This window comes from Ranitomeya variabilis, chromosome 6, assembly GCF_051348905.1.
Source record: "Ranitomeya variabilis isolate aRanVar5 chromosome 6, aRanVar5.hap1, whole genome shotgun sequence".
Lineage (NCBI taxonomy): Eukaryota > Metazoa > Chordata > Amphibia > Anura > Dendrobatidae > Ranitomeya > Ranitomeya variabilis.
The window spans coordinates 507,104,045-507,130,769 of record NC_135237.1 but is presented as its reverse complement, the minus strand read 5'-3'; the positions used below and the strand labels follow the sequence as shown (position 1 = coordinate 507,130,769).

The 26,725-nt window shown below is 42.5% G+C and overlaps 1 protein-coding gene across 8 annotated transcripts in view; it reads right to left on the bottom strand.

Annotated features, from left to right (window-relative positions):
• Window positions 1-25,998, bottom strand: part of VPS13B (vacuolar protein sorting 13 homolog B) — a 1,111,190-nt gene extending 1,085,192 nt beyond the window's left edge. For all 8 annotated transcript variants that reach the window (XM_077270879.1, XM_077270877.1, XM_077270878.1 and 5 more), the window contains exons 1-3: window positions 25,869-25,998; window positions 21,702-21,882; window positions 16,483-16,626 (exon numbers count right to left, since the gene is read on the bottom strand). In XM_077270879.1, the coding sequence (XP_077126994.1) occupies window positions 16,483-16,626; window positions 21,702-21,848 (291 nt within the window). In that variant the 5' untranslated portion in view covers window positions 21,849-21,882; window positions 25,869-25,998. The remainder of the gene's footprint in view (window positions 1-16,482; window positions 16,627-21,701; window positions 21,883-25,868) is intronic.
• Window positions 25,999-26,725: the final 727 nt, after the last annotated feature.

The window sequence follows — 26,725 nt, the reverse complement described above, 5'->3', positions numbered from 1 at the left end:
CTCATTTTTTCTTCACTACACATTTTTAACTGTGTTTTGGCTATTAGAATTTTCATATGGTATGCTCCTCCTTATCTTTCTTGTTGCATACCCACTGCATATTATTTGATTAATCAAATTCGTATTTCATTGTAATCTGGGTTTTCTTGCTTTTTCTTGTTTGCACTGTAATTTTACCGAGGGTTATTTCAATGTTTGGTCCAAGGCCTATCTGCACACATATTCAACATATGTTTATTAAAATACTAGATAACATCAACTTCATAAACAAATGTTTATATTTACATATATGTAAATACATTTTTTGTGTATTTGGTTCTCTTTAATTCCACCCCTATCTAGGAATACTATTTTCCACTGCAATTTTGGGTGGTTGTCCCAAAAAGAAGAAAATAATATTTCAACTTAAAAGATGACAAATTAAAAACCAGCTAACAGCCTAGGCCCTACTCCAACTATACTCTCATAATCAGCGCCAATGATGAGATTTTCCGCTGTCTTTTTACAGATCTCTTCTAATGTATACTTCATCAGTTCTAAACAGCAGGTTGTCACAAGTCTCCCAGTACCCTAAAGTGAAAAAAAATTACCCACATCTGATCCCATAAAGCCTCTGTCAGACATCAGCGATTTTACACGTAGGTAAAAAATGGTCAGTGTTTTGGATTAGAGTTTCATCAGTGTATCAGTTTTTCTCATGAGAGTTTTATCAGTAACTAGATGGTGGCCCGATTCTAACGCATTGGGTATTCTAGAATATGTATGCGTAGTATATTGCGCAGCCCACGCAGTACATTGCGCAGCCCACGCAGTACATTGCGCAGCCCAAGCAGTACATTGCGCAGCCCACGCAGCACATTGCGCAGCCCACGCAGCACATTGCGCAGCCCACGCAGCACATTGCGCAGCCCACGCAGCACATTGCGCAGCCCACGCAGCACATTGCGCAGCCCACGCAGTACATTGCGCAGCCCACGCAGTACATTGCGCAGCCCACGCAGTACATTGCGCAGCCCACGCAGTACATTGCGCAGCCCACGCAGTACATTGCGCAGCCCACGCAGTACATTGCGCAGCCCACGCAGTACATTGCGCAGCCCATGCAGTACATTGCATGTCCACGTAGTATATTGCCCAGTCATGTAGTATTTTGCCCAGTCACGTAGTATAATGCTTCATGCAGTTATGGCCCCATAGATGCCCAATATAATGCTCCATGCAGTTCTTTATGGCCCCATAGATGCCCCATATATTGCTCCATGCAGCTATGGCCCCATAGATGCTCTATATAATGCTCCATGCTGTTATGGCCCCATAGATGCCCCATATAATGCTCCATGCAGTTATGGTCCCATAGATGCCCCATATATTGCTCCATGCAGCTATGGCCCCATAGATGCTCTATATAATGCTCCATGCAGTTATGGCCCCATAGATGGCCCATATAATTCTTCAAGCAGTTATAGCCTGGTGGCCTCGACCAATCAGAAACACGGGATATCCAGGACATACAGACAATTAAACCCTTAGACAATTATATATATAGATATTCCCATATGGAAAAAAATAAGTACGCTGCAAATTTTCTCCTATATTTATAATGTTAATTATGAAAAGCACACAGACTGCACGGTGATTTTCACAGATCCATAGAATTGTATGGGCCATTTTGAACTGTGACTATTTAAAAACAAAAAAAAACAGACAGGTATGTGATTTTTTGGCAGATATATGATCTGCCAAAAACACGGACATCTGAATGGCACCATCTATATATATAATAGTCTAAGGGTTTAATTGTCTGTCTGTCCTGGAAATCCCGCGTCTCTGATTGGTCGAGGCCGCCAGGCTATAACTGCATGGAGCATTATATGGGCCATCTATGGGGCCATAACTGCATGGAGCATTATATAGAGCATCTATGGGGCCATAAAGAACTGCATGGAGCATTATATGGGGCATCTATGGGGCCATAACTGCATGAAGCATTATACTACGTGACTGGGCAAAATACTACGTGACTGGGCAATATACTACGTGGACATGCAATGTACTGCGTGGGCTGCGCAATGTACTGCGTGGGCTGCGCAATGTACTGCGTGGGCTGCGCAATGTACTGCGTGGGCTGCGCAATGTACTGCGTGGGCTGTGCAATGTACTACTTGGGCTGCGCAATGTACTGCATGGGCTGCGCAATGTACTGCGTGGGCTGCGCAATGTACTGCGTGGGCTGCGCAATGTACTGCGTAGGCTGTGCAATGTACTACGTGGGCTGCGCAATGTACTGCGTAGGCTGTGCAATGTACTACGTGGGCTGCGCAATGTACTACGTGGGCTGCGCAATGTACTGCGTGGCTGTGCAATATACTGCGTGGGCTGTGCAATATACTACGCATACATATTCTAGAATACCCGATGCGTTAGAATCGGGCCACCATCTAGTAGACTATAATGGGTTATGTTTTCGATCCATGAGAAGTGCAGATGGAACACGTACGTGAAAAATGAATGAGGCCTAATAGTGGTCAGTCTAAGGGCATTGTAAGCGAGCAAGGTTTCTCTGCCATGAAATACAAATTTTAATTGATACATCTTATGTAAAGAAGAGTAGAGTGAATATAAGATTTGCACATTTTGCGCATAATACAGAAGCTAGAGCGCAGGACAGTAAAAGTTTATAGTGTAGTTTAAGTACATGTTTACTGCAGACTCAATTTATGATATAAGATCCTGGCAACTCAGGAACCGACCTCAGTGACGATCCAGAACACAATCTGCATCCATCACTTTTCCAAATATTTTATTACCTGCTGAACAAGCACATATGTATTTCCAGTTATGTCATGTTCAGAAAGTAATCTTTCTGGCACTGCGGAGATCATGCCACCGGATTTTGTCAATCGTTTTTTCAGACCAGTTCCAAATATAATGCACATTTAATAAAAAATATTTATATCCTTGCTTTTCCCCTATCACTCAAACCATTTTAAATAAACCATAAAAAAAGACCTACGGGAAAAGGAAAGTACAAAAGTACATTGGGGTTTTTCTTTTTGGCAAAAAAAAACAATGCAACATAAAAATAAATGTATTCTCTGTGAAGAAGTAGAATCCTACAAGACTGCAGTTAAACGAAGGAAAAAACCTATTAACAGATTTAATTAATCAATTTTACCCTCATTGTATGATCATGTATTAAAATGTGAAGCTCAAGAAGAGAGACCTTATTTACCCTTTCAAGACCTTGGAATTTCTCATTTTTATTTTTTTTTTTTTACACACCATCGTCCAAAGGCCGTAACTTTTTTTCTCAATACATAAACAAGCCCTCATATGTCTATTTGCAGGATGAGTTTTAGATTTTAACACCACCATTCATTTACCCACGTCATTTAATGGAAAACAGTGACGTATTTTTTTTTATGTCTGATGAAATGGTGAAAAGAAAATGCAATTTGGTAATTTTTTTATTTTATTTTTAAGATGTTAAAAATAATTCTGAGGGGGGTGTCTGGATGCCGTGCTGAATAGACGTGTGTTGGGGGAGCTCCAGCCGGGCCCGGATTAACCCCTTAATGACCCGGGGTATTTTTGTTTTTGCACCCTTCCTTCCCAGAGCCATAACTTTTTTTATTTTTCCGGCAATATGGCCATGTGAGGGCTTATTTTTTGCAGGACGAGTTGTACGTTTGAACGACACCATTGGTTTTACCTTATCGTGAACTAGAAAAGAGGGAAAAAATTCCAAGTGCGGTGAAATTTAAAAAAAAATGCAATCCCACACTTTTTGTTTGGCTTTTTTGCTAGGTTCACTAAATGCTAACACTGACCTGCCATTATGATTCCCCAGGACATTACGAGTTCATAGACATCAAACATGTCTAGGTTCTTTTTTATCCAAGTGGTGAAAAAAAATTCCAATACTTGTAGAGTCTCCATTTTTCGTTATCTGTTGTTGGGTGAGGGCTTATTTTTTGCATGCCAAGCTGACGTTTTTAATGATACCACTTTTGTGCAGACACGTTCTTTTGATCGTCCGTTATTACATTTTAATGCAATGTTGCGGCGACCAAATAAACGTAATTCTGGCGTTTTTTAATTTTTTTATCGCTACGCCATTTAGCGATCAGGTTAATCCTTTTTTTAATGATAGATCAGGCGATTCTGACAGCAGCGATACCAAATATATGCAGGTGTGATTTTTCTTATTGTTTTATTTTGAATGGCGTGAAAGGGGGGTTATTTAAACTTTTATATATTTTTTTTTCATATTTTTAAAAAAAAATTTTTATTTTGGCATGCTTCAATTGAAGCTGCACAACTTGATCAGCACTGCTACATAGAGGCGATGCTCAGATCGCTCCTCCTATGTAGAAGAATTACTGCACTGCTATGAGCGCCGACCACAGGGTGGCGTTCATAGCAATCTGGCAACTACAACCATAGAGGTCTCAAGGAGACCTCTGGTTGTCATGCCGACGCTCCGTTGACCCCTGATCACGTGACAGGGGTCACCGGTGAGCGCATTTCCGGCCAGTTTGCTGGAAGCGCTTGTTAAATGCCGCTGTCAGAGTTTGACAGTGGCATTTAACTAGTTGATAGGTGCGCGTGGATCGCAATTCCACCAGCACCTATTGTGGGCACATGTCAGCTGTTCAAAACAGCTGACATGTCCCGGCTTTGATGCGGGCTCACCACCGGAGCCCACATCAAAGCGGGAGTTCTGCCCTTGGACGTACTATACCGTCCAAGGGCAGAAAGGAGTTAAAAGAGGCTTTAAGCGCCTGTACCGGCTTACTTACCCGGGTCCCAGGAGGGTGAAGACTCCGGCGCTGTCGGGAACGAATTCAGCTATCCCTGTGACGGCTATCAATACTTTTGGTAGCTGGATTGAGGGACGCCTTTTTGACAACCAGCATTTTGACAACCAGAAATAATACATTTATCACCAGTGGATACTTTATTTAAAAGAGAATCATAGTTTATTGATCAGTGGGGGTCTGACAGCAGGAATCCACATCGATCTGCAGAACAAATCACTTTTATCCCCTTTAAAATGGAGTAACAGTGCGCTTGTTGGACCACCGATCCTTTCATAACCTGTGTGTCTGCAGAGCATTGCACTCTGCATTTTTCAGTAACATCATAGAGGATGAATGGAGTGGCAGTCAGGCATCTGACCTGTCTCTCCATTTTGTAACAAACAAAAGTGCCCCGCCGGTGATTTAAAAAAAAAAGATTTTTGGTACTCACCAACTCGTAGCCTAAACTGGAGGAAAAAGTAACCATGGGTTATATGCTGCCACCTGGAGGCTGACACTAAGATGTATTCTTAGACCTCTTTCACACTTCCGTCTTCTGCTGTACGTTGTGCAGTAAAATGAGTCGACGTACGTCATGAAAATAGTGAAAAACGTGTGTGACGCATCCAGTGTAAAGACGGATGCGTCGCTTGTGCTGCTGCCACAATTTCAATGGAGAAATTGCCGGGAATCATATGTCCGGGGATGAGAAAGAGAGGGGGAGGGGGGGAGGGAGAGAGACTTTTTCCATGGATCTAGATATCCTTCCGGGCATGCTCAGAGGGGAAAAATGTGATACGTCGCTGGATTCCTGTGTGTGACGGTCAGCGACGGATCCTGCGTCCATAGGCTTTTTTTGCAGGATCCTGCATTCTCAAAAAACGACGGATTGTGACGGGAGCAGAAAGACGGAAGTGTGAAAGAGGCCTCAGTGTCTGCATATAACCCAGGGATCTTGTGTCTTCCAATGAAGTGACTGAGAAATCTCCATTCTGCTTATCACTGCAGGTCCCAGCACAACTCCCATACAAATTTATGTGAATTACGGAAACAGTATAGCTCGCTTTGCTGCATAGTTTCTATGGGAGTTAAGCAAACTGTGCAGTATAGTTGCACTTACTGTAACTGCTTTTGTATCTGCACCTCTGATGGCTAGGAACTACACTGCGTGCAAAACTATTAGGCAAGTTGTATTTTAGAGGATTATTTTAATTATTGGTCAACAACTATGTTCTCAATCAACCCAAAAGACCCATAAATATCAAAGCTTAATATTTTTGGAAGTTGGAGTGGGGTTTTTTAGATTTGGCTATCTTAGGAGGATATCTGTTTGTGCACGTAACTATTACTGTGCAGAATTATTAGGCAACTTAATAAAAACCAAATATATCCCCATCTCACTTGTTTATTTTTATCATGTAAACCAATATAACTGCACAAAATTTAGAAATAAACATTTCTGACATGCAAAAACAAAACCCCCAAAAATTAGTGACCAATATAGCCACCTGTCATGGTTCCCAATGGCAAGGGAACGTAAGAAACATATAAATAACGAACGAGCTCTCGGGTGATGGAAACTCAAGTTGACCGTGAGCTAAATTTACCACACAACTAATAGTGGCCAGGGAGCATACCTACGACTTCCTAGATGCCACGCGCCAGCCGGAGGACTAACTACACCTGGTAGAGGAAGAAACAGACCTGGCTTACCTCTAGGGAAATACCCCAAAAGATGATAGCAGCCCCCCACATGTAATAACGGTGAATTAAGAGGAAAAAACATACACAGTATGAAAGTAGATTTAGCAAAGAGAGGTCCACTTACTAGATAGCAGAAGGATACAAAAGAGGACTTCACGGTCAACTGAAAACCCTTTCAAAAACCATCCTGAAATTACTTTAACCCCTTAGTGACAGAGCCAATTTGGTACTTAATGACCGAGCCAATTTTTACAATTCTGACCACTGTCACTTTATGAGGTCATAACTCGGGAACGCTTCAACAGATCCTGCTGATTCTGAGATTGTTTTCTCGTGACATATTGTACTTCATGTTAGTGGTAACATTTCTTCGATATTACTTGCGTTTATTTATTTAAAAAATGGAAATATGGCGAAAATTTTGAAAATTTAGCAATTTTCAAAATTTGAATTTTTATTCCCTTACATCAGAGAGATATGTCACACAAAATGGTCAATAAATAACATTTCCCATATGTCTACTTTACATCAGCACAATTTTGGAAAAAAAAAAAAATACATTAGGGAGTTATAAGGGTTAAAATTTTACCAGCAATTTCTTATTTTTACAGCAAAATTTACTAAACCATTTTTTTTAGGGACCACCTCACATTTGAAGTCAGTTTGAGGGGTCTATATGGCTGAAAATACCCAAAAGTGACACCATTCTAAAAACTGCACCCCTCAAGGTGCGCAAAACCACATTCAAGAAGTTTATTAACCCTTCAGGTGCTTCACGAGAGCTAAAGCAATGTGGAAGGAAAAAATGAACATTTTACTTTTTTTCACAAACATTTTACTTCAGAACCAATTTTTTTTATTTTCATAAGTGTAAAAAAAGAAAATGAACCACATAATTTGTTGTGCAATTTGTCTGGAGAATGTCGATACGTTATATGTGGGGGGGGGGACCACTTTTTGGGTGCACAGCAGAGCTCCGAAGGGAAAGAGCGCCATTTGACTTTTTCAACACAGAATTCCCTGGAATTGAGATCGAACACCATGTCGCGTTTGGAGAGCCGCTGATGCGCCTAAACAGTGGAAACCCCCCAAAAGTGACCCCATTTTGGAAACTAGACCCCCTAAGGAACTTATCTAGGTGTGTGGTCAACACTTTGAACCCCCAAGTGCTTCACACAAGTTTATAACGTAGAGCCGAAAAAATTAAAAATCATTTTTTTTTCACAAGAATGATCTTTTCACCCCCAATTTTTTATTTTCCCAAGGGTAGCAAGAGAAATTGGTTCCCAAAAGTTGTTGTACAATTTGTCCTGAGTATGTCGATACCCCGTATGTGGGGGTAAACCTCTGTTTGGGTGCACAGTAGAGCTCAGAAGGGAAGGAGCGCCATTTGGCTTTTTCAACATAGAATTCCCTGGAATTGAGATCGGACACCATGTCGCGTTTGGAGAGGCGCTGATGTGCCTAAACAGTGGAAACCCCCCAAAAGTGACCCCATTTTGGAAACTAGACCCCCTAAGGAACTTATCTAGGTGTGTGGTCAACACTTTGAACCCCCAAGTGCTTCACACAAGTTTATAACGTAGAGCCGAAAAAATTAAAAATAATTTTTTTTTCACAAGAATGATCTTTTCACCCCAAATTTTTTATTTTCCCAAGGGTAGCAAGAGAAATTGGTTCCCAAAAGTTGTTGTGCAATTTGTTCTGAGTATGTCGATACCCCGTATGTGGGGGTAAACCTCTGTTTGGGCGCACTGCGGAGCTTGGAAGGGAAGGAGCGCCGTTTGACTTTTTAATCTCTTAATTGTGAGAGCGGACGCCATTTTGGGTTTGTAGATGTGCCTAACAGCAGAAACCCCCCACAACTGACCCTGTTTTGGAAACTACACCCCTCAAAGAATTTAATCAGGGGTATATTGAGCAATTTGAACCCACATGTACGACACAGAGTTTGATAACATTAGGTCGGCATACTGAAAAAATTCATTTTTTTCCACGAGAATCTTGTTTTAGACCTGAATGTCTCACTTTTTCAGAAATAACATCAAAAAGTGGACCCCACAATTCGTTACCCACTTTATTATGAGTGCAGCGATATCCCATATGTAGTCAAAAAGTTCTGTTTGGACAAATGGCAGGGCGTGGACAGAAAGGGGCACAATGTGACAAATTTGGCTTTATTTGAAATTGAAGATCCAGGACCCATTCAAAGCTTCTAGAGACATTGAGCAAAAAAGAAAATCCTTCCAGGAATTATTACTCACAGAGGGAGGCATGCTCCTAAAACACATTGGCTGACTATAAAATTGGTCTTGCTAACAAAACAGTTGTCCCGCATTTGCGTATATTGTAGCAGGAAGAATAAACTGTACTGGAATGAAGGGCAAAATGTGTAGGAAAATGCAGCCAACTATGTGGCAAATCGGAGTTTGTTCCAAAGATGAAAGAACACCATCAGGGCTAGAATGGCAGACACTTTCAGAGACTGGTCGTACAACGTCCTTTTAGCTCCATCAATCCCTATATGGGGACAAATGTGCCAATAGACGTGGTACACCATAGCAAGCTCCCACCCGCCAAGGTCAGAACCGCTATATGCACAAAACAACCAGTTCTCTATAGAAAGTATTGTCTGGTACCAGAGGTTCGGCAAGAACCATAAAGTAAAGCCCATAGTGTATAAGTACGGAACTTCCTAATTTTTTTAGAAATCCTACAATAAAATGATCATGCCCGTATCATCAACATAAATATAAGTAATATAAATGGAAGCCAAAGTTTTGTGTAGCAAGACAGTCATAAAAAATGGTCAAAAATGTTTGTGAGTAATCAAGTCCTAGAATTCATTTTCAGATGATCTCACTTTTCAAGATCATTTCTGGGGTCCACATTCTAACGCTTATTGACATGAGTACGTGGACGAGAATTTGTTGGAATAGTAGTTTGGCATGGGATTGATCAAGTTCTAGAATTGTCAGATGACCTGACTTTGCAAGAACATTTGTGGGGTCCACACTCTAGAGCGTACAGACGTGGGTACGTGGATGAGAATTTGTTGGGATAGTAGTTTGGTATGGGATTGATCAAGTTCTGGAATTATGAAATGGGGTAAAATGGGATCTACTAATTAAAATAATATTTATCAATTGTTCCAAATTGTACTACTTGGGCCACTAAGCAGAAAATAAAAATTATTGAAAAAAAAAACAAACTAATAATTGTAGGTGGTGTGGTAGGTCTCAAAACAGGGGGAGATACAAAGGCCTGGTTGGGATGGGCATGTGGGGCAATAGAATCGGGAATCACTCCGTCTGCCATGCTTTCTGCAAACTCTGCACCTTTTTTGAGGATACCTTTGGGTGGGAGTGACAGGGACAGGGTGAGGAAAATGGCGTTCTGAAAGTCTCCGGGAATCCTCAGAGTCGAAGGCTTCCCCCGGTGCCATGGACTCAAATATGAGGCTCTCCACAACTTTTTCCTGAAAGTGCAGGAACGTAAGTGGTCCTTGTGATTTTTTATATAGGACAAAACTGTTATATGTGGCAGTTTGGATTAGATAGATTGCCACCTTTTTATACCATGCCCTGGTCTTCCTCTTGACCAGGTATGGTTGCAGAACCTGGTCTGACAAGTCTACGCCACCCATGTGTTTGTTGTAGTCTGTGACGCAGACAGGTTTTTCTTTGTCCCTGGTGGCACCCCTCTCTCTGACCGTCACAGTGGTGTCCGTATGCAGTGTGGAAAGCATGTAGACGTCCTTCCTGTCTTTCCACTTCACTGCAAGAAGTTGGTCGCTTGCAAGTGAGAATGACGCCCCCCTCTCCAAGCGTCTGGACACCAACTGTGACGGAAGCCCCACTCTATTTTTCCTCACTGTCCCACAGGCCCCTGTATTTGCAGCATGGAGGGATTTGTATAGGGGGATGCTCGTGTAATAGTTGTCCGTATACACGTGGTACCCTTGATTGAGAAAGGGCGTCATTAGCTCCCAGACAATTTTGCCTGGGATACCAATTGTCTGGGGGCAGTTTGGGGGGTTTATTTGGCGGTCCCTACCTTCATAAATTAAAAAGGTGGACGTGTACCCTGATGAGCTCTCGCATGCTTTATATAATTTTACGCCATATTTGGCTCTCTTGGAGGGAATAAATTGGCGGAATGACAGACGGCCCTTGTAGCTCATCAAGGACTCGTCGACTGCCACATTTTGCTCTGGGGTATAGGAATTTAGAAAGGAAGTTTTTAGGAGGGAAATTAGGGGTCTTAATTTATTTAGCCGATCGTAGTTGGGGTCAGTTCTTGGGAGGGCTTGGGAATTGTCACTAAAGTGGAGGAATCTCATCAGGGCTTCGTAACGGACTCGGGTCATGACTGCTGCAAATACAGGGGTGCTGTGGACAGCTTTTGTTGCCCAGTAAGAGCGGAGAGTGGCTTTTTTGACTATACCCATATTCAGGGTGAGGCCTAAGAATTTTTTTATTTCGGGGACATTTGTGGGGATCCAGGAACGGGAATGAAAGGCATTGGGTTTTTGGGAAATATACTGGCGGGCATATAGGTTGGTTTGGTGGACGATTAATTGCAGGACTTCGGGGCTAATGAAAATTTCAAAAAAATCAATGGGGGTAAAATTGGCGACATTTACTTTTATTCCAGGGACTGCAGAAAAAGGGGGAATTTGAGGGGAAAATGAGGTGTCATTATACCACAGCGGTGGGGGGACTGCGGTACTTGGTCCTGCCTCTGAAGCTTCAGCAGTGACGACCGACTCCGCTACCATCGGGCCGGGGGATCCCGTGGACGAAGAGTCGTCATCACTGTCTGAAAGCTGCTCAGCTTCAGAGGCAGATTCTGTTTCACTGCCGGAGCTGCCGGAGCAAAGCAGGCTGTAAGCTTGCTCCGCGCTGAAACTTCTGCGGGCCATTTTATTTCCAACCCCAACCCCAACCCTAAAAAAATTAAAAAAAAAAAATTATAATATTTTTTTTTTTTTTTTTTTTTTTTTTTATAATCCCCTGCTTATGACGCAGGGATTACGGGGAACGGGGGTGGGTAAATTTGATGATGGCGGATATAGAAATGGCTTTTTTTATTACTGACAGGGCAGCGCTTGATATGTAGTCTCTCTCTCTTCTCTCCCAGAACAACTACAAGGAGAGAAGAGAGAGGTACAGCCCAAGTGCTGCCATGTTTATAAAACATTAGGGGTTTTGATCACTGTGATAGGACATATCACAGTAATCAAAACCCAGCAGCCTATGAGAAAATTCTCACAGGTTGCTGGGTCTCTGCTGGCAGATCATGGCAGGCGCACTGCGCATGCGCCCGCCATTTTCTTCCAGCAGAGAAGAAGAAGGGGGGCCGGGGACCTGGGACCGGGGACAGGGGGACACACCGGAGGTATGGTGGGGGGCTCTGGGGACTCTTATTTCTCTCCCTTCTGATGTACGATCACATCAGAGGGGAGAGAAATGAAAAGCAAACTTTTTTTTTTTTTTACAAACAATATGCAGCGATCGCAACCCCGGGGGTCTGTAAAGACCCCCGGGATTGCGATCGCTCCAGGGGTCGGTAAAAACCGACCCCAATACACTGCGGGGAGGCTGAGTTCTGGCGGCCGGAGTTATGTTCTGGCGGGCGCATCTGCTCATGCGCCCGCCATTTTGGAGCACTAGGACAAAGGAGGAGGGTCGGGGACCGGAGGGGGAACTTTTTCGGTACATAAGGTACCGTGGGGGGCTCGGGGGACCCTATTTCTCTCCCCTCTAATGTGCGATCACATTAGAGGGGAGAGAAAGAAACGCAAGTCCGGATTTTTTTTTTTTTTTTTGCGATCGCCGGTAAACGGTTAATTACCGGCGATCGCAAAAGCGGGGTCGGTAAAAACCGACCCGAATCATGTTCTCTGGGGTCTCGGCTACCCCCGGCAGCCGAGACCCCGGAGAAAATCGGACTGTGGGGGGCGCTATACACTTTTTCCACAGCGCCGTTAATTAACGGCGCTGTGGTTTAAGTACCCTTAGCGGCCGCCGTTAAAAGGCGTATCGGCGGTCGTTAAGGGGTTAAGACTCCTGTGTCAACTCATGACACAGGAGTGGCAATTTCAGCCCGCAAGAGCTTCCAGCTACAGAGACTTACAAAAACTGCAAACTGGACAAAAGATACAAAACAAAAGGACAAAGTCCACTTAGCTGATCAGCAGACTAGTAGCAGGAACATGCAACCGAAGGCTCTGGTTACAATGATGACCGGCAAGGAAATGACTGGAGAGCAAGGCTAAATAGGAAACTCCCAAACACTGATGGAAGCAGGTGAACAGAAGCAGCAAAGGCAAACAAGTCACCAGTACCACCAGCAACCACCAGGGGAGCCCAAAAAGCGGATACACAACAGCCACCTTTCTTTATGATGACACTCAACAGCCTCCATCCATAGATTCTGTCAGTCGCTTGATCTGTTTACGATCACCATTGCGTGCAGCAGCCACCACAGCCTCCCAGATACTGTTCCGAGAGGTGTACTGTTTTCCCTCCCTGTAGATCTCACATTTTATGAGGGACCACAGGTTCTCTATGGGGTTCAGATCAGGTGAACAAGGGGGCCATGTCATTATTTTTTCTTCTTTGAGACCTTTACTGGCCAGCCACGCTGTGGAGTAGTTGGAGGCATGTGATGGAGCATTGTCCTGCATGAAAATAATGTTTTTCTTGAACGATACCGACTTCTTCCTGTACCACTACTTGAAGAAGTTGTCTTCCAGAAACTGGCAGTAGGTCTGGGAGTTGAGCTTCACTCCATCCTCAACCCGAAAAGGTCCCACAAGTTCATCTTTGATGATACCAGCCCATACCAGTACCCAACCTCCACCTTGCTGGCGTCTGAGTCGGAGTGGAGCTCTCTGCCCTTTACTGATCCAGCCTCTGGCCCATCCATCTGGCCCATCAAGAGTCACTCTCATTTCATCAGTCCATAAAACCTTTGAAAAGTCAGTCTTAAGATATTTCTTGGCTCAGTCTTGACGTTTTATCTTATGATTCTTGTTCAAAGGTGGTCGTTTTTCAGCCTTCCTTACCTTGGCCATGTCCCTGAGTATCGCACACCTTGTGCTTTTTGTTACTCCAGTAACGTTGCAGCTCTGAAATATGTCAAAACTGGTGGCAGATGGCATCTTGGCAGCTTCACGCTTGATTTTCCTCAATTCCTGGACAGTTATTTTGCGCCTTCTTTGCCCAACACGCTTCTTGCGACCCTGTTGGCCATTTGCCATGAAACGCTTGATTTGAAGTGTGATCACCGAACAAAGTTTGGCAATTTCAAGACTGCTGCATCCCTCTGCAAGACATCTCACAATTTTGGACTTTTCAGAGCCCGTCAAATCTCTCTTCTGACCCATTTTGCCAAAGGAAAGGAAGTTGCCTAATAATTAAGCACACCTTATATAGGGTTTTGATGTCATTAGACAACACCCCTCCTCATTACAGAGATGCACATCACCTGATTTACTTAATTGGTAGTTGGCTCTCAAACCTGAACAGCTTGGAGTAGGACAACATGTATAAAAAGTATCATGTGATCAAAATACAACTTGCCTAATAATTCTGCACACAGTGTAGAAGAAATCATTTCTGTCGCTATCATAAAAGTTAGAGAGGAAAATAACCCTAGGATTAGACAACAGAAAAAATATATATTTTGCACTAATAAATCTTCCCTGAGCGTGTAAGGAAGTGGTGGTGGTCAATACCAATAATTTTTATGCTCTGAAGTAGAATAGGGAGCTAATTATTACCAATAAGCTCCGGATAGTGTTTCTGTACATTAACCACATTATGTCACACACACAGCTCTGCATACGTATGTACACAGACAACTCTGCAACACACAAACAACACCGTTGCACTAATATAGTAAATACATATACCGTATATACTCGAGTATAAGCCGAGATTTTCAGCCCACTTTTTTGGGCTGAAAGTCCCCCTCTCGGCTTATACTCGAGTCATACCCAGAGGTCGGCAGGGGAGGGGGAGCGGGGGCTGTCTAAAAATACTCACCTAGTCCCTGCAGGTCCCTGGCTTCCCCGGCGCCGGCAGCAGCAGCTTCAGCTTCTTCCTGTACTGAGCGGTCACATGGTACCGCTCATTACAGTAAATGAATATGCGGCTCCACCTCCCATAGGGGTGGAGCCGCATATTCATTACTGTATTGAGCGGTAACAGTGACCGCTCAGTACAGTTAGAAGCTGCGGAGTCGGGGAAGCAGGGACTGCACAGCGCCAGGACCAGGTGAGTATCCGGGGAGGGGAGCGCAGCGCTGCGCGATAGTCACCTTTCCTCGTTCCGGGCGCCGATCTGTCTTCAGCAGTGACGCTCAGGTCAGAGGGCGCGGTGACGTAGTTAGTGTGCGCCCTCTGCTGAACGTCGGTGCTGAACATGGAGTGGCGCCGGAACGAGGTGCGGGTGACTATTGAAAGTGCCGGGGGCCTGACCGACGGAGAGGTGAGTATGTGATTTTTTTTTTTATTGCAGCAAAAGGGGCAAATATCTGTATGGGGCATCTATGGGGCCATAACGTTTGTGCAGCACTATATGGGGCCATAATGTTTGTGCAGCACTATATGGGGCCATAATGTTTGTGCAGCACTATATGGGGCCATAACGTTTGTGCAGCACTATATGGGGCCATAACGTTTGTGCAGCACTATATGGGGCCATAACGTTTGTGCAGCACTATATGGGGCCATAATGTTTGTGCAGCACTATATGGGGGCCATAACGTTTGTGCAGCACTATATGGAGGCCATAACGTTTGTGCAGCACTATATGGGGGCCATAACGTTTGTGCAGCACTATATGGGGCACGTGTCTGTATGGGGCCATAATTAACGTTTGTAGGGCACTACAGTGTATGGGGCAAGTGTCTGTATGGAGCATCTTATAGGGCCATAATCAAGGTTTGTGCAGCACTATATGGGGCAAATATCTTTATAGAGCATCTTATGGGGCCATAATCAGCATTTGTGCAGCATTATATTGGGCAAATGTGTCTATGGAGCATCTTATGGGGCCTTTATTAACCTTTATGCAGGATTATATGGGGCATATTTTAATATGGAGCATCTTATGGGGCCATCATGAACTGCATGGAGCATTATATGGGGCTCCTGATTCAATATGGATATTCAAAAACACTTAACCTACTGATGTCTCAATTAATTTTACTTTTATTGGTATCTATTTTTACTTTTGATATTTATCGGTAGCTGCTGCATTTCCCACCCTAGGCTTATACTCGAGTCATTAAGTTTTCCCAGTTTTTTTGTGGCAAAATTAGGGGGGGGGTCGGCTTATACTCGGGTCGGCTTATACTCGAGTATATACGGTACATAGCTCTGTGGCACTCATATAGCTGATACAGAAACACAACACTGGTGCACTCATATAGTAGATACATACACACAGCTCTGCTTCATGAGCAGTGGATACACACACATTACTCTGCAGTACATATAACACTGCAGAATGCACAACAGATACATACACAGCTCTGCTGCATGTACACATACACAGCTATGCAGCTGGCATGTTATACCATACTACACATATGTTAATGATATGTAGTTCAGTTCCAGGAGTAATATCTTCTTACTCTCAAACACTTGCAAGTTCCTCCCATGCATGTTGCTGATCACATTACTGTGACATAATGGAAGGAGGGATCAGGATTTTCTGTCCTGTTGTCCATGTTCTATGGTAAGCTGTTCTGGGACCGGCAGCACAGGGAGTACTGTGCAGGCCCCATTCAGTTTCCTCTTCAGTCCTGCCCTGATCAAATACATCAGTGTCAGGCAGTGAGAGAGGACTGTGCACCTTGAGAAAAGTCTGTCTTATAGTTAGAAAAATTTAGTATAACTGTACAAGGGGCGAGACATGTACCCACAATACAAAAAAAAGGAAACCAGAATGAAAAGCCTTACCTGTATGCCATCCTTTAATTTCAGTATGCACTCCATAGTGTTGATGGTTATTACGACAGACTCTGACCCAAGTTTGGTCCATGGTACATGAATCCGTAACTCATGGATGTGACCACTGAGAAATGTGAATGGCAGCTTTAGTTCCTGAAGGAAGAAAAAAATGAATGAAGGACATACACAAATCTCAACCTTTGATTGTATTGGTTTGAACCCCTTTTGCTCTCACACTGAAACCCAATAATTATGTTAAACGAGTCCCGTGTTTCATGCTCTGCATACAGGGCATTCCTGTTCTCCTATAAGAGACAACACTGCTGTATTGTACACAAGCAGCTACAAAGACGTACATGATATAGGTGGGACCCTTTCTCAGGTGTCCTGATAAGCAGGTTGCAATTTGTTCTAAGGCTAGGTTCACATTGCGTTAGGGCAATACGTTTAGCGCATACGCTAGCGGATTGCGCTAACGCAATGTCCCAAAAGGGATCGCGTTTGGCGATCCCGCTAGCGCAGATGCCCGATCTGCGCTAGCGAGGAACGGACCTCGGACGCTGCAAGCAGCGTTCGAGGTCCATTCGAAAATAACGGGACATCGCTAGCGCATGCCAAACATGGCATGCGGCAGCGATGCGTTAGCGACCCGTTAGCACATTGCGGTCAATGGGTGCGCTAACGGACCCGTTACATAGCGTTAATTGTGACAATTGCGCCATGTAACGGAGTCCGCTAGCGGACACCCATTAACGCAATGTGAACCTAGCCTAAGTTTCAGACTACTCTCGCCTGAACTTGTCCCTCCAACTAATATACACTGGGGTGCGCTTCCATTTTGTTGCGGTCCTCACTGGCTATTGGTGTTAACACAACTTAATTGTTGTACCACTGTCCCCTCCTACGAGGGATTTCCTCTCTTCGGCATGTACACTCCTACTGATGCTGCCATTGAGTGAGATTTGTCCCCTGCAAATCCTGCTAAGCTTTCCCTTCTCTCTGCACTTAGGCTCCCTGCGGGCACATGATTGCGCCTTCCTTTCCCTGCAGATTCTGTTAAGGGTTCTCTTTTCTCTCTACACTTAAAGGGATGTTCCCATCTCAGGTTCCTATCCCAATATGTAGTTAGTGTAATAATAATGTTAGCAAATGCCTCCAATTAAAAATGTAGTATAATTTTTCTGATTCGCTATGTCTCGTTACACATGTGCAGGGCATTGTAGGACCTTAGATATCCATGGTTGTGACCACTGATATAGTGACAGATAGCTAGTTGCTAGTGGTCATAATCATGGATACCCAAGGTCTATACAATGCCTGGACATGAAGAACGAGACATTGTGAATCAGAAAAATTATATTACATTTCTAATTGGATTTATTTGCTATTATAATAATTATTACACCCACTACATATTTGGATAGCATCTTGGAGATGGGAATACCCCTGTAAGCTGTCTGTGGGCATGTGATCGCTCCTTCCTTTCCCTGCAGATTCTGCTGAGGGTTCTCTTCACACTGATGCTACTTGTGTGATTTCTCCCCAGCAGACTTCATGCACTATGATCACTTCTTAAAGGTGGCCATAAACATTAGACTCGGGTTGCCTGAACCTGCTGATCATCTAATGCAATTTACATTTTAAGCCTATATTGAGGGAAAACTAATTACTCAGGCACATCGCCCTCAAGGGAGATAAGTGGATTTCTAAGCTGTCTGACAGTTGCCTATTCCATAAAGAACTTTTTTTTTTACAAGCTTTTTATAATTTTGCCTTTTTAGAAGAAAAACAAAAAATACACAAATGTGGTTGTTTACTCATAGGGAAACCATCAGGAAAAGGCATTGAAATAAAACAAACACCTGCAGTTGGAAAAACACTCATGACCAAAAAGAAAAGCTAAAATACAAAAAACACTATAGTGAATTTAATATTTTCCTACTGACGTACAGACAACATCTGGCAGGTGTGTCTTTTGCTTAAAAGTAAAAAAAAAAGTATGTGTGTGTGTGTTTGTTTAAAAAAAAAAAAGTAGAAGCTGCCAATAGTGTTTATAAATGTCCTAGAAGCAAAAGTTTTTATTTTATTATTTTAAAGAAGTGTCCGGGTTCTGATCAGAGAGAAGCATCCGATCTGCTGTCCTGGATCTCGGACACTAGATCAGCAACATAATGAACACTGATGAGCACCACGTTTATAATAACAATAATATTCTCTTTTGAATAAAACTTGTGGATGCTAGAAATAAGATTTGTACGCGTTTCACTGTGTGGAGATTTACTTTGGCACCCTCACAGCATAATCCTTATTAAAAATGTTATGTCTACTACCTTATCTAAAACATTTGAGAAGTCCAATTTCCCTCCTCCTTCCTAAAATAATACACATCTGATACTTGACACTATGCGCAGTGCTCCCAGCTCTGTGTTCATGTTCCAACATTTTCTAATCTCATTTTCTAGACAATCTGTATACAGTCATTACAGGTCAGGGCTTTTAAAGTAAAATAAAAACAAAAAACAAAAACATAACAAATCATCTATTTTCAATTACGCTAACACAAGGCACAAGCAGAGGTCAAGATCTGTTATGATCCAATGGATGGAAATATTATAATCCATTTTTGCTTTCCTCTTGACATATATCGGGGTCTGTCAGGTTTCCAGTGATTATTCCCAGCACACTAAGTTATTCTGACGGTGGTGAGTAACAGATTAAACAAAAAACATGTCAATTAGGTGTAACCAGCTTAAAGGGGTTGTCAGGAACTGGCGAGCGCGTGACTGCAAATATGCAGTTTGTATATATGCGGTCACATGCAGACTAAACGTGTGTGGCCTCAAGTGAATTGAGAGAGGCCGGAAAAGACTAGTAGGAATGTGTCCGGAAGTATGAAAACTGCATACTTGCACTCGCATGATCGCTCGGTCATAGTGCCAGAAAATCCTGACAGCGCGCACTGTGTTCGCAGTGAATATTCACAGGTTTGCAGTCACAGAGCCAAGACTACAGACTTGAGACCCCCCCTACCTTGGAAACCCGTTTAATTTCAGGAACAATAAAAGAAAACGCTGTACATACTGACAACACTTGGCAGCTAGGAGATTGTATTAGTGTGAATGGGTGCATTCAGCAAATGTACCCATTCACACGTATGGAACTGATCTTTGAATGTACTTCTGAATGTGAATATACTTTTATGTGTTAGACCTTGTGTACAGAAGAAATTGTCTTACTTCAGACTGGATTTAGCATTAATGCTCTAGCCATTATGGTGGCATTGCCACTGTCATACAAGAACAACAATTTATAAAATCTTGATGACTTTTGTGTTAAATCTAATTCAGATGAGTATATGCAAAATCGTACATGTTTGCTCCTGAAAAAAGCAACGATTTTCATCCATAGGGCATTCCCTAACGTGCTAAAATCATGTCCATACGTGATCTGAACTCTGAACGTCCGGGGGTTTTTTTACCTTATTTTTCTAAATTCACAATTAAAAAAAAATATATGGATCCATGAAAAACAGATACCATATGGACAGCGTCTGTATGCTCTTTTTAGCATCTTTGCCAAAAAATGATCTTAACTAGCATCTGCAGCAATTCTTGTTCACAATGACGATGTGTCTATGTGGAAAAATGTTTATCTAAACTATGTTGTGCCTGTCTTACATTGGTTTGTTTACTGGCCTTTTGACACATAGAACAATGCTCATATGATGTTGATCTTGATTTTCATTGAAAAAGCACTGACACCCAGTGTCTTATATAAGGGATTTCCATTTCTAATATTTTTGAATCTATTGGCATGCTGTAGTTAAAAATAAGAAAAATGAACTACGCTCACCCACCCCTGCTACAGTTCTCTATTGCTGCTCTGGACCCAGATCGACAGGCTGAAGAGGTGTCATCATGACTGCAGCACACATGACCGTTGCAGCCAATCACTGGGCACAGCAGCTTGGGCTGTCTATCTACTCATCTCCATCAATGCTGGACAGGATTCTCTTCTTTTCCCTACCTTTAGATATATTTCATTTCAGTCAGCATGCTCTAATTAGTACACCACAGTCCACTTACAGACAGAACACTGACAAATTTAAGTCAATATACAAGTGCACAACAAGAGATTTTTCACACGGACAGAGGGAAAACAAAACAAAACAAAAAAAAAATCAGCATTTAATTTAGTAGACCCAACTAATTTGTGGAGGGCGAGACAGCGCTCCTTCATTTGACCCTGATGAGACACTGCCCTAGCCCCAATCGTGATCCAGAAGAGCAAAAAGAGCCGCAGACAAATGCCGTCACCTCCAAAATTTGCGCATTCAACTGGCCCATAAATAGTCAAGTTCCTATCAAAATAACCTCACTCATTAAAAATGTCTGCAGGAGCAGAGGTGTACACCATAAGGAGAAGTGTAGCCCCCTCCTCGTGACAAAAACAGAATATTAAAGGCCATAGAACTTATGTTTTAATCACTGAACCACTTTAAGAGAACATGTTTTCCTGTGTAAACTGGTGCTATCAAGTTATTAAAAAGGTTTTTGTGCAGTTTTTAAATTTGACAGCAGTAAGCAATGTTGGCAAAAGAACACTAAGAGGCATACGCTTCCCTACTGTCCAAAGCAAGCTTTAGCGCTACCACTCCGATTGTCTTTGACAGATTTAAAGCATTATCACCGCCGACCAGAAACCTGCCAATATTGCTATAACATCATGACTTGCCGCTGTCAAATGTAAAAAACTGAGTTGAGAACCCCTTTAACTTTTTTTTTTTTTACATCTTTACAAACCCTCTATAAAACTCCTTCTGTCTCATGTAAAAAAGACAAAAGGTGTTGACAATTGATTGTTCCTATGAGTATCTGTCGATCGTGCACGGCGCACCCATTGACTCTGAAAACACACACGCTTATATAGTTGATATGAATCAAATGCAAATTATCACTAAATAATGCCCTCAATCTGTCAGAGGAAATCTCAGTCATTTCTGGGGCTGCGTAAATAACCTATTGGATGCCACGCTCCCTGTCATCACTTCTAACATTATTACAATTTACAGCAGACGCTACATTATTATTCCTCCTGTGATAGCTGAATGCACAATTTCTAATATACAGTTACATCTCATCAAAATTCAATTTTATCTGTTATCAAAACAGCAAGAAATATTCTAATGGACGACTTGTGTGAAGCAAATACCAAATCAGACGACGTACCTGCTCAAGAACATCCAATTTTAATTCCAGTTTACTAAGAACCACATCTCCACCCCAAAGAGAAAGCTGCAGGTCCGAAGGCTTCAGATTCTTGATGTATCGATTCACATAGCTCATTAAAATCGGAGTGACATAGGACTCCAACATTGTGGAACACTTCCAGGAGCGAACGTCTTCTTACCTGCAATTAGGGAAAGAATAACTTAAGGAATCATAGCACTTGATAACAGGGGATGTCTTTAATGTAAATATGGTTTCCCAAATTGGGACGACCATCCCCTTCTAGAAGGCAGAGCACAGACTGCTGCAAAACATATGTAAGATTTTGATAAAATGAAAAACAAAAACAATCTATGTCAGTAATTGACAACATGTTTCATTTCTGATAATTAAAAATTGAACGGACCCAACTCTTTTACAGACGACTTTGCTGAAAAGTGTTCATTCAAGTCAATCCACCTTGAACTAAAAAAAATTTCTACAGCGTTAAAAGTTTTTTGCAGAATTAGCTTTTTAATTTTGCTTGATTCTATAGGGTATGGTCACATTATTATTTCTTTTTAGAGCACTTTTGATTCCATGGTGATGTATGTGTGCACAGACATAAATTACAAAGAAAAAACTAACAATGACAGACAGCAAAGAAAAGAGAGGGCCGTGCCTTTGCGGCCTTAGAGTATATGCCCACGATCAGGAACTGCTGCGGGTTTGATGCTGCGTATTTATGCAGCGTCAAACCTGCAGCATCCAGCCATTAGAGTATAGAGGATGGGATTTCTTGAAATGCATGCAGAGTCGCCTGCGGATCACCCGCAAAGACTTTCAAGACCGCAGTATGTCAATCTCTCTTGTGGAGACGCGAGTCTCCGCAAGAGAAATTACATCAATAGAAATGTATTGGACGGGGTGAATATGCACGGATCAGTGAACACATTCAGATTTACCTGCGTTCAATAGAAGGCAGCGCTTCAGACACAACGAACATGCACTGACAGTTCCGAATAGTGGGCACCCGGCCTTACAGTCTCGGGGGAAGGAGACAGTAGGTTGGAGGTTGCAGCAGTTCCGGTGGTGGTGAGTTGATAACGGGGTCATTGCAGGTTGTAAGCTTTCTTGAAGAGGTGAGTTTTCATGTACAGTCTGAACGTTGTGGATAAGCAGAAAATTGTGTATTTGCTGTGGATTTTTTCACAGCATATCTGCGACAAACTCCTTACTAGTTACAAGAGGATTTTGCAGCACTTTTTTTTTTTTTTGAGGATTTGCTGCTCAATTTCACGGCAAAATGCTGAAATACGTGCTGTATTCTAGACTGAGAACTGACATGCTGCAAATTTTTAAATCCCCATTGCAGATCAATTTCTGCACACAAATATTTAACAATGTTCAGATGAGATTTGCTGCAATCTTATTTACTTTTTTATCCTGTGGATTTTTTTGCATGCAAATATAAGTAGATAATCAGTCCCAAATACATAATGTTTAAAACACCCTGCAGAGATTTACATAAAGTATTTCTGGGGTACGTATAAATAAGACTTACCACTATGGAATTTCCACAGCAGAAAATTTGCAGTACTAATAACCACTGCCACAGCGCTGCAAATTTACTGCGGCCTTCAAATCAACGGCTGCTAATTTCTACTGTGGATTTCCTCTGCAGTGCGATGATGAGATTTTGTAAAACATCTCATCTGCAGTGCTGATCCTCAGCAAGGACCAGTTTCAGGTGAAACTTTCTGGGGCTTTCTTTAAAAAAAAATATATATATATGCAGATTTGGATAAAGGATGTCACCATCAACTTGAATATGATATCACATTTTGCACCGCAGAAAATATGCCCAAAAATCTGGAACAGTAATTCCGCTTTACCTACGGTAATTTACTGCTGTAGCGGATTTTCTGGTATATTCATATGACAAAAGTGATATCACAAATTGATGGGCATGACCGACATGTAATCAACAGCTGCTATAGATGTGTGTAATTAATGTGCACGTACCAGAAAAAAAAACAAAAAAAAAAAAACAACAGAACAACTGCTATACGAATAATAGCAATGCACACTGGTGGGTATCGTGAAAAATACAGTTTAATTTAAGTTTCCAGGCAAAAAACAACACAAATGGTTAAATACGCTTAAAAGCACAATTTTGCTACGCACAAAATCAAACTGAATCAAGTGCAATTATATAGTGCAACAAATCATATACATATATATTAAAGCTGATATACCTAATCAGGAATTATACGAAACCCAACATCGGGTAATAAACATGTTGGCCAATGAGGGAGGCACAGGTGACATGGCGATACGGATACACGTGGAAAGATACAGATGCCCTTCTTCTGAGGGTCTCATGTGGTATTTATTTCTTGCACTAACACACTTTATTGCCTGCTGTTGGGTTTTATATTATTTCAGATTCTGATATGTCAGCTTTAATACATGCGTATGTCATGTGACAGGAGGTAGCGGGTCATTCTCACCACTTAGGCTATGTCCCCACAAGTCAGTATTCAGGCAGCGCTTTGGACACAGCACATGTCGACTCATTCCAAAGCGCTGCCGGCTTTTGAACTCCGGTGATTCCGCCTGTGTTCATTAAACCGTGCGGAATCACTGAGCCCAATATATTGGATGGGTGAAATTTATCTTGCGGAGACGCCATGCTGCGGTCTGGAAAGACGCAGGGAAGCTGCAGATGTCTGTGCATGTATAGTGGACATGGGATTTCTTGAAATCCCATCCACTATGCTGTAACATCTGGCTGCTGCGGATGTACGAAAACATGTATCCAGCACTTATCGCAAGGTTCAGTAAAAAAATTGCCATTTATTAGATTCATTAAAAATCAACTGTACAACATCGTAAAAAAAAAAAAAAATACACTATAGGTTGTTGCACATTTGAAATTCTCATAAAACAACACTTTTTTGTTTTTTCTTAATCATAACAAAATTAAGAACACATGAACTAGGGTTGGAAAAGTATAGTATCTACACATTTTTTGCTTGTTCTTTACATTTTTCTATCGTTGATTTTTAATGAACTTAATAAATGGCAATTTTTTTTTTTTTATTGAACCTTGAAATGAGAGCTGGCTCTCTCTTTTCTCCGTTTCTCTGGGGTATATGGCAAATGTGAATACATATTTAGGGTATGTTCACACTGTCTTTTTTCAGCAGTCAAAACATCTGTATTTCGCACAGAAAGACCCTTCAGGAATTGCTCCTTTTCTCTAGAGTTTTGTAAACCTAAAGAAATTTTTTTTTTTTTTTTTTTTAGGCATTTGGTTCCACTAGTGTTATTTGTACATTTTGTAGGGGAGTTTCTTTTCCTAAAGTTTTTTTTAGCAACCTTTTTATTAGATAGTGGCTGATTTGGAGAAAATTCCATCAGGAAAATGACATGTGCTTTCTTTTGTCCCCACCAGGCATTTTTTTAAAAAACCTTTCAGGAAAATAAAAAAAAAAAGGCTCTAAAAAACCGTAATATATAACCAGCAAAGTGGATTCTCCATAGAACTAAGTAGGAAAGAGTTTCCCAAGTATATGAAGCAGGTTTTAAGGAGATTTTTAGAACGGATCTGTGTGAACATTATTATTATTTTATTTATCTAGCACCATTAATTCCATGGTGCTGTACATGAGAAGGGGTTACATACAGGGTTATAGACATCGTTTACAGCACACATTTACAGTGACAGACTGGTACAGAGGGGCGAGGACCTGTCCTTGCGGACTTACATTCTAAGGCCTTATACGGGAACCCCTGCCTGGCGCAGCCCATTGATGTTAATGGGTTTATCACTGTCGCACAGGACAATATTTCTGTGCATTTCCTACAGCAGCTTATGGGGCAGAGTGCGGTGTAACCTGCTGTATATAACTGTAATATTACTGCAGCCACTATCCAGTCATTTATTACCATCCTGTACGTCACCCTGATCTGTGTACATGAGCGGACAGCCTATAGTTAGAAGGAGCTGAGCAGTGCTGAGGATTTCAGGCTGACAGGACGCGCTGGGCTTTGTGGTGCAGTAACCAGCTTGCTTTATACAGTGCCAGCAGCCTAGTGGAGGTCGCCCTGCTGATTATAACCCGCTTTAGCTGCGCTACGAGCTCTGAGGCGCGGCAGTAACGTGTCAGCCACACAACTTACACCGGACACCAGCCGCTGCCACCCGGTCCCGGCACTTCCACTGCCATCTACCCACACTTCCGGGTATGTGGAGAAGAGCGGAAGTGACGTCACATAAACATACAGCCGCGCTGCCGGGACTTGGATCCGGGTCATGTGACGTGTCCTGCTGCCAATCAGAGAATGGGGCGGGGTTACAGCTGCTCTTATTAGCCCCGCGTACACATTGTATAGATTCGTCTACTTTGCTATAAGCTGCGGCACTGATGAATGCTCTGAAGACGTGCTGGGAGTTGTAGTGTTACAGCAACTGGAGAGCCACAGATTGGACAACACTGACATGCAATAATATATTAAAAGCCAAAAAATCCAGATCCAACACCTGTTATTAGTGATTACAAGGACAAGTGCGCTGTAGCTTGGATTTAAAGGGGTGGTGTGAAGGCAAAGTCATTTTCATCCTAAATCCCTATCTAGTCAGTGCCATAATCTAAGCTATTTTCTAATCTACTTTCATTAAAAATTCCCTACCTGAATTTCTATTTTTGTCACTTCCTTTTTGATGACGCTTTATTTCAGAATCCCAGTGCATGCTGGGATATTCATCACTGTCACAGTCCCTGCCCCACCCTGAAACAGACTCTGCGGTCACTGTCACAGCCCCTGCCCCACCCTGAAACAGACGCTGCGGTCACTGTCACAGCCCCTGCCCCACCCTGAAACAGACGCTGTGGTCACTGTCACAGTCCCTGCCCCACCCTGAAACAGACTCTGCGGTCACTGTCACAGCCCCTGCCCCACCCTGAAACAGACTCTGCGGTCACTGTCACAGCCCCTGCCCCACCCTGAAACACGCTGCGGTCACTGTCACAGCCCCT